Consider the following 12,157-nt stretch of genomic DNA (forward strand, 5'->3'; position numbering starts at 1 on the left):
GTTTTAACACCTTATGAAAGCATTCAGCATGTTGGGGAAATTTGCTGCTTCCCTACCCCAAGAATGCAATCTGTAGCCATTAAATTAGCTTTAATGGGATGAGACAGACACCTTGTGTTAACTCAATCATTAACTTATATTATTGGAAAGAGAAACATAACTAAGGCAGAATAACAACAGATAACCTAAATATGCAAAGATGAAATCAGGAAAGCAAAGGCTCAAAATGAACAAAGATTTGTAACAAAAGTCAAAGATAATAAAAAAGTTTATTTCAACATATAAATAACAAGAAAAAAGTCAAGGAAACAGTTGGTCCACTAAAGCAAGAAGATTGCAAGGACAATACAGATTGTAGAGAGAAAGAGTGGCTTAACTCATTCTTTGCATTGGTCCACACACAAAAAGAAACTATAGTCCAACCTACCCAAAACATAACCGTAAAAGGCAGACTAGAAATAAAAATTAAAATAAGCAAGAAAATGGTAAGAGAACACCTATCTGATCTTGATGAATATAAATTACGGAACCTGACAGATTACATCACAGAGATCTGAAGAAGCTGGCAGATGTTATCTCGGAACCATTACACAATACCTTTCAAAAATCCTGGAGCATCAAGGAACTACCTGAGGATTGTAAAACAGCTTATGGGGTGGACTAGTGAAATGCTGCGGACTTAGTATACTTAGATTTTAGTAAAACATTCAACAAAGTAGACCACAACCTACTTCTTAGAAAAATGTAGGGTAGACTCCATCACCAACATGGAGTTGTAATTGGCTGACAAACTACTCAACAAGTAGGTCTTAATGATACTATGGTATATCTGGAAGAAAGTAGCAGTGGAGTACCAGAAGGTTCCATCTTAGGCCCAGTATACTTCAATGGCTCATTATTCAGGCAATTGCCTCTCCTGTTAATTAATCTGACCAATTTCTTAAATCAACGAGAAACATATTTCTGAAGATTCTCTTTGCCAGAGCATGATTAAAGGTTCTAAATCACTATAACTATCATTGAATTTAGAGGTTATAGTGACATCAAAGAATATATTTATATAAGTACCAGTGTATCAGCTGACTCTAGTTGAGTCTGTTTTACTTAGCTTTGTTACAATACATCTCAACTACTATACCTTAAAAAGCATCCAGTAACTGCAGTTGATGTAAAAGCTTTGTCAGCAGGTGTCTAATGCATATATTTGCATACCAGGTACAGCTATCATACAATGCATAAACTAAATATATGCATGTATTCTATACTACCTTATGGCTACAATTTTATTTATTTACTGAGCTGCATTTATAAACCATTCTAATGTACCAGAATGTGCTACAATAAACCAAAAATAGATTATCTCAAATAAGGAAAGAAATCTGATAATCTGACAAATCATAATTTACTGTTCAATGGCTCATTGTTTAGGCAATTGCCTCTTAATTAATCTAATCAATTACTTAAATCAATGAAAAACACATTTCTGAAAATTCTGTTTGTCAGAAACATGATTAAAGGTTCTCAAGGAAATAGTAAATGATACATAGTTTAGTTTTAGTTTTTATTTTGATTGCATTATTGTATATTCTATTTTTAATATGTAAAACAACTTTAGATTGCTATAAACAAAGATAGGATAAAAATCGAAAATAAATTAAAAGATACTTCTAGTTATCTTAATAACTTTATTCCAGGGAATTAGACACAATATGTAACAATACAACAAATACATGCATCTCATATTGTGGACCATTGATCCATAGAAATTTATACAATTATCAGTTTATTTCTCTTTAGTCTCTGTGCTATTTTTAAGCACTGAGCATTTGAAATATTAGAATATCAAAATGATGTTAAATTCATTTTCTTTTCACAAGTTCACATATACATTTCTTATATTCGATACAGAAAACAGGATCTGTTTCATTAATACTATGTAGAACTTTATATTAATACTATATAGAACATTAATACTATATTCTACTATATGGCTCTATCTGCTTTTAATGTATTTTAATCAGTGTTGTGTATTAACTTTGATAGTACTGTCACTGTTCGATTATTACCTATTCACCAAAAATATTTCACCATATTTTTCTTCTAAAAAAGGGAGAAAATAAGCAATACCCTTATCAAAAGTCCCCTAGACAATTGTTTAAAAACCCTGGAAAACCGAAAACTTTCAACTATCAGCTTTAATTGAGTATCTTAACGGTATTTTTAATGGATCTTTCCCAACTAAGCGCTTTCCAGGTGTATTTATACTGCAAAGCCCATAATGCGCAGCCAGCATGCATTTCGGAATTCTGGCCATACTGTTCCCAAAATATTTACAGGGTACTACATAGCGAAGACCATTGTACTGAAATTTTACCACTCTTGCCCCGCATATGGACAGAGGATACCGGAAGTTGTATTCAAGAACAAGTGAAACTTTCCCTCTTTCTAGTCAAGGAACCGCTCTAGCTTACATAACTTCCAATGAATACCGCATTTGCTGAGGACGGCCACAAAGAACGTTATGTCGCTCGTAATTCTGCGCAACCGCGTCCGTCGCATTTGGGACGTCATCCGAAAGAGTCCTACTGGAGTCTTCCTCGTGGGGTGGCGGGGAAGGAGGGAGAGCACATGTTTTTTCGCTGGGAGTGTGTAGCGAAGAGACCAAAAGGAAGGAAATGGCAGCGCTTATCCCCGAGGAGCAACTGCAAGCCGACCGACTGTCTCCAGAGCCGGAACGGGGTGAGCAACTTCAGCAGCTGGAGAACGAGGAAGGGGCTGTCGCTTTAGTGGAAGCTGGATCTGGGAAGCTGCAAGTAACTGCTTTGGGTAAGAAGCGGAAGGAGGCACCACCTATTCCCAAAGGAAGGCCTAAATCTGGGCGGGTATGGAAAGACCCCGGCAAAAAGCGGTAAGAATGCGATCTTGGTCGCCAGGTGATCCGACGCAGCATCTTGGGGGAAGTTTTCTCCACATCAGCAACTTTTAGGATATATGGGCTTCAACTCTCAGAAATTCCCAGCAAGGATTCTGGGAGTTGAAGTCCACTCATCTTAAAGCTTCTTTGAGTTAAAGAGAAATGGGTTGCCGTTTATGTGTATTTTATACCGCTTTGTTAGACAGAAATACTGTATATTGGTTAGTTCTCCTAAAGGTAAAAGGGCACATATGTGTTAGTCGTTGCTGACTCTAGGGAGTAGTGCTCATCTCCGTTTCAAAGCCATGAAGACGTCTTCGTGGTCGTGTGACTGGCATGACTAAACGCCAAAGGCGCACAGAACATTATTACCTTCCCACCTATTTTTTCTACCTGCATTTTTTATGTGCTTTCAAACTGCTAGGTTGGCAGAAGCTGGGACAAGTAACGGGAGCTCACTCTGTTATGTAGCACTAGGGATTCAAACCGCCGAACTGCCGATCTTTCTGATTGACAAGCTCAGTGTCTTAGCCACTGAGCCACTGCATCCCCTTCATACTTCTCCTAGACAGATTTTATTTTATGCACTTCATGCCAATCCAGTGTTCAATGTTACAAAAAAAAAAGGAAAATGTTAATATTCATCTTCAGTTCAAGTTGAGTGTAAATTTTAGAGAGTTTGTACTTTGGTGTCACACCCTAATTAAAATCATAGTGTGCTTTTAATATTCTTATTTATTAGGGTAATGTTTTTTATATGCAAAAGCATTTTGTTTCCTTGGAACTCATTGCCAAGTAAGAGTACGCAGGACTCTTATCCTAGATCTGCTTCCGACAATATGCTAAATGTTATTAAGATTGTTTGGTTTAGTTGCAGTATATGGCTCAGTGTATTGCACCAATTTGATATTAGTTATTCAGTAAGGCTTTATTAAGGCAAACTATGGCTGTCTTGTAAGGTGAGACCATCTAGTGCTGAAACTCTAGCACTTATTTTTAGCTTTCCCCATTACTCCAGGTTTTCCCATATGATCCAGGATAAGCCTTTACATACTTCCTGGCAACAAAAAATGAAAATACGTCAGGAAAAGAAGTTGATCAAAGATTTTGCCCAGGAGCTGAAGGAACAAAAACAAAGGGAGCGTGAGGTAAGTAAAATATGTTCATTTCAATGGAAGCAATACGTCCATAATATTATTAAGTAACTATAAGGTATCCCTAAGCATCTCTTTCCAGATATCATCTTCACTGATATTTTTTTGTCACTCTAATTAAACTATGGACCAGTGATGGCTAATCTTTTTATCGTCGCATGCCAAAAGCATTCTACCCACATCCATAATGCAGTGCACACGCAACACTCCCCTGCGCATGTGCACGTGATCCTCCCCATGCGCCACATTTTGAGTAGGCCTCCCTGAAGCTTCCTGGGACCAAAAACAGACCATAGCACCCCTACATGCTCCCCCAGAGTATGTGTGCGTGTCTTCCGCATGCCCCCCAATCACATGCACAGGAGAGACCCAAAAATTAGGTGGATGGCAGGAGACGCATGCGCAATGCTCGCAGGTGGCACACGTGCCATAGGTTCGCCATCATGGTTATGGACTGAATTAGTAGGAAAGAATTAGTGCTAAGTTTGTTGAACTCATACCCTCTGTTCTGATACTGTACAAGAATTGTGAATAGAATTCACAAAGGCATTCTGCTTTGGCCTGCAGATTGATCTGTTGTAGCTATTTTGAATTTGGCATCTACCATATTTTTCGAAATATAAGACGCTCCAAGAGTGTGAAGAGGCAATTTAGTAGGTAGGTAGATAGAGGGACAGAGAGGGAGAGAAAAAGAGAGAGAGAAATACAGTAGTTAGGTTGGGAGAGAGAAAGAGAGAGTAGTTAGGTAGGTAGATAGATGGGGAGAGAGAGAGAGAGAAAGTAGGTAGGTAGAGAGAAAGAGAGAGTAGGTAGGTAGGTAGATGTTTCCATGTGCTGGAGAAGTAAATCGCTGACAATCTGCAGCACCTAGACTTTCTGCTGGCACAGCACTTGATCAATGTAATTCTCATCAATCAGTTAAAGAGCTTTTCAAAGGGGGGGAAGTTTTTGCACTCTGCAAACTTCCCCAAAACAGCCCTTTTTTTGTGAAAAGGGCCCGTTGTTGTTTTTTTTCAAAAAGAAGGCATGAATAGCCAGAGGGGCTTGCAGAGTGCTCCTGGGGGAGTGGGGGGGCCAAAAATGAGCAAAAAACAGCCCGTTTTCCGTCAAAAAAATTGCATGCATAGGCTTATAGAGTGCTGCTGGGAGCTGGGTGGTGGTGGCAAAAAACAGCCCGTTTTTTGCTCATTTCTGCCGTCCCTAGCCCCCAGGAGCTCTGAAAGCCTCCATAAGGGTATGCACGGCCATTTTGGTGAAGGGGCGGGGCTTCAGGAGGCAAAAAAATGCTGTATTCGGTGTATAAGAGGCACCCAGATTTTCAGTCTCTTTTTTGAGGAGAAAGGGTGCATCTTATACTCCAAAAAATATGGTAAAAGGTTTTGTACTTATTTCTTCTATTGAAAGTTTAAAATAGGATTGCTACCCTTTTATTCTGGCATAAATGAATAACTTTGATGATGCTACTATTTTGTAAAGCAGAATATGAATTTCTGCATATCTTTGCTGTTAAACGTTAATAGAGCTTCATGAGGATCCTACTTATATATTAAGAAAGATTGAGTGAAGATGTAATACCAGACTTTGATGCTTGTTTTATTTATGTCATAAACAAAGTGACATAATAAACAACATGGCCACCCATGGGGAAAAGATAGATAAATGACGACACTTGCATTAGATGTCATGCCACAATTTCTGTATTTGATATTGCTGCTACTTAGATGCTGCTATGTGCCAGTGTGAAAAAATACCCCCTCATTTTTCCCAATTGAATCAATTCAAATAAAATAATTAGCTAATTCACAAAAGTTAATTCATTCATGTTGCTGGTTTCAGCTGCCTTTGTCTTATGCAAATCCCACAAATATTCTGTTCATTTCAGTGAAGGTCTCAACACATAGATTCTAAAGTCACATCATGTTCTGCTTAAACTTTTGAGAAGACCTCATAAAATGATAACTTTTATTCCAGCTTATCAGTCTGGAAATGTTCAATGAGTGAGAACTTTTAAAGTGATAAGCAACTCAATAAAACATTCTTCTGCTGATACATACTTTGCTTATTTCTTTTTGAGAATTATTAATAAATTCAGCTTTGGGGTTTATAAAGCTGTTTGCATATGCTGTTTTTTCTGTTCGTATTTGTATTCTTGTATTTTTATGGAATTATTTGGTCATATTTTTGACTGGACTGATATATAGCATGCATAAAAGTTTTTTTTTTCCTTTTAGGAGAAAAAGCAGCGGAGGAGGGATAACTTAAAAAGAAGACTAGAAAATGAGAGGAAAGCAGAGGTTGTGCAAGTGGTGAGTTTTGGCTCAAGTTATTTTGATCTAAAAAGAAAATCTCTTTCCTTGGTTGAAGAAGAGTGGAGTGTATTTCATAATTAATGTTTTACTTAACTTGGTAGTATATTATAATATGTTTGGATCAGCAGCAATGTATAAAAAGTTATGCTTCTTCATTGCAATTAAGGAGGAGCATTTGAGAATTGGAGGCTGAATTATTGATCCAGTAACTACACAAATTTTATATCACTCTCTGTTGCCTCGGATGGGAAGTCCTTTGATGAAATGGAACTGCATTTAATTTTTCTCGTGGAAGGAGAGCACAAGTGCCTAAGTACAGACAATCCAAAACAAGTAAAATTATACAATAGTTGTATTAAATAGATTTCCTTGTCTGGAATCAAGATATTGATGTGCTGCTGGGTTTTGGCAGCCATGATAGAAGGACTTTGCCTCTCCCCAGCTTAAAGCATTAGGAAGGTGGATAGGATCCTGGAGATAGGTTCGTCACCTAGCCTGAGTTTAAATGCAAATGTGATTTGCTAACTTTGTATGTAAATGTGCTTGAACCAAGTTTCTACATTTTTGCCACAGAGATTCCTTTTGAGAATGAGCCAACATGAGAGATACATGCTAGGTTTTGGACCAAGCCATGAATAAGGGAACTTCAAGGGCATTTGATAAGATCTATTATAGAGAACTTCTGCTTCTCGAATTGAATTGAATTGATGATGATAGTGTGTCAGTAGAGCTCATCTGGCTCTTTCTTTCAATTATCTGGGCTCTGATCCAAGTGAAAGTTAGTTTCAGAGTCCAAGCCGACAGCTATGTTTCAATGTTAATACTTTACCACCAAGAACAGATTTCTATGCTATTGGGAGATCATAACTATCAACTTTGCAACATGGAAAAAGTCAGAGGCATACAAACATGGGGAATCATATGCCAGTAAAAGTGGATCGTCATAGGCAGGCTGATAACTATAGGAACATGATTGTAAATCTCTATTTTAGTTTTTATTCAGGTTCTTATATATTTAAATGATTTTTCTCTGCTTTCTGCATAAAAAATTAGAAGCGAAGAAAGAAGATATACCGTATTTTTCAAAGTATAAGAACACTTTTTTTCCTCAAAAAAGAGGCTAAAAATCTGGGTGTGTCTTATACATCGAATACAGCATTTTTTTGCCTCCTGAAGCACCGCCACTTCACCAAAATGGCAATGCATACCCTTGTGGAGGCTTTCAGAGAGCTGCTGGAGGCCCCCTCCAGCCACCAGCAGCACTCTATAAGCCTCCATAAGGCTGTGCGTGCTACTGTTTTTGACAAAAAACAGGCCTGTTTTTTGCTCATTCCCCACCACCACCAGGAGCACTCTGCAAGCCCCCCCCAAGACTATTCATGCCTTTATTTGGAAAAAAAAAAAAACAGGCTCATTTTTGCAAAAAACGGGGCTTTTGAGGAGGTTTGCAGAGTGCAAAAACTTAATTTTTTCCCTTTCGGAAAGCTCTTTAGTTAGAGTGATTGATGAGAATTACATTGATCAAGTGCTGTGCCAGCAGAAGCATGTCTTAGATGCTGCAGGTTGTCAGCAATTTCCTTCTCCAACACATGGATAAATACACCTGGAAACATCTACCTACCTCCATACTCTCTCTCTCTTCCCTACCTACCTACTGTATTTCTCTCTCTCCCTCCACCTACCTATTCTCTCTTCCTAACTACTTACGTACCTACTCTCTCTCTCTTACTACCTATCTACTGTATTTCTCTCCCTCCATCTACCTACCTACCTACTCTCTCTCTCCCTACCTACCTACTGTATTTCTCTCCCTCCCTCCATCTACCTACCTACCTACTCTCTCTCTCCCTACCTACCTACTGTATTTCTCTCTCCCCCTCTATCTACCTACCTACCTACCTACCTACCTACTCTCTCCCTCTCCCTACCTACCTACTTTTTTTAAAAATTTGCCTCTTCAAAACCTTGCTGCATCTTATACTTCGGTGCATCTTATACTCCGAAAAATATGGTATGCTATTTATTTACAATGTCTTATAGTAGCTGTTTGGAGGTACCTTTTATTTCAGGAAAAGAAAAAGTGTGGAGATGATGGGCTGGCTGTATTTCTTGTTTTTCCATTTACTGTTGACAAATGAAATGTCTGTTGCCAGATAACAAAACGACGGAACTTTTTTGTGGTGGTGTAGGCACGTGCCAATCCTACTTCCACATTTTCTTTATCTTCCTCTTACATGTGTAGAGTTTAATCTGTTGCTTTCTTTAGATTTAGGCGCCTTTAACAAGGTTTCTATGGAAAACCTGTGTTTGGTTCTGTTATGGAAGTTTTGTAAACTGATAGCAATAACATTCTAGAAGCCTCTAACTTGATTGATTGCTATTCAATAGCAATAGCAGTAGACTTATATACCGCTTCATAGGCCTTTCAGGCCTCTCTAAGCGGTTTACAGAGAGTCAGCATATTGCCCCCAACAATCTGGGTCCTCATTTTACCCACCTCGGAAGGATGGAAGGCTGAGTCAACCCTGAGCCGGTGAGATTTGAACCGCTGACCTCCTGATCTAGCAGTAGCCTGCAGTGCTGCTTTTAACCACTGCGCCACCTTGGCTCATTCAAAAAGTTCATTCAAAAAGTTTTTAAGTCTTAAATGAGCATGAGATAAGACCATATTTCTCTCTCTTTTTTTTTTTAAGATTCGAAATCCCTTGAAACTGAAGCGTGCAAAGAAGAAACATTTGCGGCGCATTGAGAAGCGAGACACACTGGCCTTGCTGCAGAACTCCAAGGCACAACCTAAAGCAGCCAAGCAATAAAAGAGCAGAAGTCCCTTTTGTAGCACATTGAAAGACTTCTTGAAGTGCAAAAGTTGAGAGACAGAATCTAGTGTACGAAGAGACATTGCTGTATTACAACTTTTTATTTGGTTCCTCTTCCAATCAGCAATAGGACCTTCCCTGCAAAATATGTTCATGTATTCCAATAATTTCTCATCTCATAGCTTTGGTATTAAAAGAACAAATGTGGGGAGGACAGCTGGAATATTTGTTTGAAAATGAGGGAAAGCCCTAAAGGAGTTATTGCAAAATCTACAACTTCCGGATGATTTGTAATTTCCAGAATTTACCTTTCTTCTTTAACCATGAAAAGAAAATAATTTTTAAAAAAACTTCACTTTGAGGAAAAATATATGGTACATCAAATCTCTTCATGGGTTATGTTGATTGTGGAGGACTTGGTAAAATCTTGGTAGTTCGCATCTCCCTATGACTTTCATCCTATAACAGAATTCAGATCTTTACTAGATAAGGGCAAGGTATATATTATGTAATACATATAAGTAATACACGCTTAAGCTAGAAAGAACGTTGGTCCTTACCTGAACGTTTCTTTTCTGTAATAGAGGCAGGAGGGGCTACAACAGGGCTTAGTTACAGCCTGATTGGTCCAGAGACTGAGGGATTTTTCTTAAGTATCCTTTCCCTCTAGGCTCCCAGTTTCAAAAGTCGAATTGAGAAGCTGAATGCATTATGTAAGGAAAACACACCACATACATAGAGAGACTGCCCGGACCCCATCTGATCAAATCTATGGGCGGGAAGTAGTCCCTTCCGCCTCTACTACAGAAAAGAAACGTTCAGGTAAGGACTAACGTTCTTTTTCCTGTAGTTTCGGCAGGAGGTGCTACAACAGGGACATACCCAAGCTAAGTCCCAGGGCGGGTTGTTGACTCTGGGGGGGGGGGGGGGGAGGTCGCCACCTGTTGGAGCACCCGAAGGCCATGTCCACCGAAGCGAAACTATCTAGGCGATAATGTCTAATAAAGGGAGATGGTGAGGCCCAGGTGGCTGCCTTACAAATATCCTCCAGTGGAGCCCTGGTAGCCCACGTGGCCGTGATAGCCGTGCTCCTAGTGGAATGGGCAGTAATTCCCAGCGGTGGAACCTGATGCATGGCCCGATAGGCCTCCATGATGGCCAAAGAAACCCTAGCACCTAGAGTACTAGGTGGTAGGACAAGAACAGGGCCTCCAATCGCCTGATGGAAGATGTACGCCTTAGATAAATGCGATGGACATGGTGGACATCCAGGCGGTGCCACAGGATCTCCCTCGTGGGAAGGAGACGGGCAGAAATTTGGAAGAATGACCTCATGTGACATATGGAATAGGGAGTTAACCTTTGGAAGAAAGGTCGGGTTGAGCCTCAGGACAACCCTAGACCATGCTGTAGAAATTTGAGGACCTGGGAGACCGAGGCTGAAGCCAAGGATATGTGGAACCTTTGCACCAGGACACAAATGTTGACCATGTCGAATTACAAATTTGAGTGGTCGATGGTTGCCTGGCTGCCTCGATAGCAGACAGGCTAGCATCCCTCAGGAGGCGCCGCTCAAGTGCCAGGCGATCAGCTGGAGCCACTGGGGCTCCCAGTGAACCAAGACCCCCTGGCACAGGGCAGCCTCCTGGGGAATCCTTCAGGGTGGAGAAATGGATAGTTGGACTAGATTCACGAACCAAGGTCGCCTCGGCCAAAACGGGGCCACCAGAATGTTATGGGCCCCTTCCAACACAATTTTCCTCAGGGTTCCCTGGATGAAGGGAAGGGGAGGAAAGGCGTAAAGGAGACCGGGGGGGGCCACGGGCTTCTGAGAACATCCGTGCCCTCCGCATTGCGTGCAGGGAAGCAGGAGAAGAATCAGGGAATCTGAGCGTTGTTCGGGCTGGCGAACAAGTCCACCAGTGGATTGCCGAAAGGGAAGCAGATCATGTGGAATATCTCTGGAAACAGCTGCCACGCCCTGTGATCAACTGTCATCCGGCTCAACCAGTTGGCTTGGTGATTGGTGATAACCGAGATGTGTTCTGAAATAATGGACACCAAGTTCTTTTCTGCCCATTGACCGAGCTTCTGAGCTTCCTGCCACAGGCTTTTGGAATGAGTCCCCCCCTGATGATTTATGTGAGCAACATTGTCTGTCAGGAGGAGTATATGTCGGTTAGTTATCCAGTCCTGAAAGTGAAGAAGGGCCAGGTGAGCCGCCTTCAGTTCCAGCCAATTAATGTTGTGGCACAGGTTGGACTTCGACCATTGGCCCTTCGCCAGGCTGGCCTCCATCACAGTCCCCCAGCCAAAGAGGCTGGCATCCGTCATGATGGAGTTGCAGTCCGGCTCCCAGAATTTGGCCCCATGGTTCAAAGATGGGGACAGCCACCACCTCAGGGACCAGCGGAGACCTGGTGACAGTGGAATGGAACGTGTGGAGTTGCTAATCCGCTGTCGTTGCAATGGAATGAGCTCCACTGAAGTGTTTGGGAGTGTAGACGGGCCCACAGGACAATACCTATGCATGACATCATCTTGCCCAGTAAGCAGGCCAAGTTCAGGATGGAAGCTGACCAACATGCACGGACGTGTCGTGCCAAGGTTTGTAGGCTTGTCAGGCAGTCTGGGGAAAGGCGAACTAGCCCTGATCTCGAGTCTATCACTGTGCCTAAGGGTAGGACTTTTGTCAATGGAGAAAGATGGCTCTTAGGAAAGTTGATGGAAAACCCTAGAGACTGTAGAGCCTGGATGGTGACTTCCAGGTCCAAAATTGCCTGTTTCTGGGAATGGGCTAGGACAAGCATGTTGTCGAGGCGCAGGTGAGCCACCATCGCCGCCAGGACCTTTGTGAACGTGTGGGGGGCAGAGGCCAGGCCAAATGGAAGGGCCCTGTACTGAAAATGACGACGCCTGTGGGAAAAATGGAGGAATCTGCGATGGGCTGACCGAATTGGAATA

General features: G+C 41.2%; 1 protein-coding gene across 1 annotated transcript; it reads left to right on the forward strand.

Annotated features, from left to right (window-relative positions):
* Window positions 1-2,549: 2,549 nt before the first annotated feature.
* CCDC86 (coiled-coil domain containing 86) lies at window positions 2,550-9,664 on the forward strand. Its single transcript, XM_087714845.1, has 4 exons — window positions 2,550-2,908; window positions 3,933-4,062; window positions 6,300-6,374; window positions 9,071-9,664. The coding sequence occupies exons 1-4, from the start codon at window positions 2,676-2,678 to the stop codon at window positions 9,188-9,190; spliced, it is 558 nt and encodes a 185-aa protein (XP_087570971.1). The 5' UTR covers window positions 2,550-2,675; the 3' UTR covers window positions 9,191-9,664.
* Window positions 9,665-12,157: the final 2,493 nt, after the last annotated feature.

This window comes from Thamnophis sirtalis, unplaced genomic scaffold, assembly GCF_051295495.1.
Source record: "Thamnophis sirtalis isolate CommonGarterSnake01/CBP01778 unplaced genomic scaffold, rThaSir2_p1.2 scaffold_1, whole genome shotgun sequence".
NCBI classification, from domain to species: Eukaryota; Metazoa; Chordata; class Lepidosauria; order Squamata; family Natricidae; genus Thamnophis; species Thamnophis sirtalis.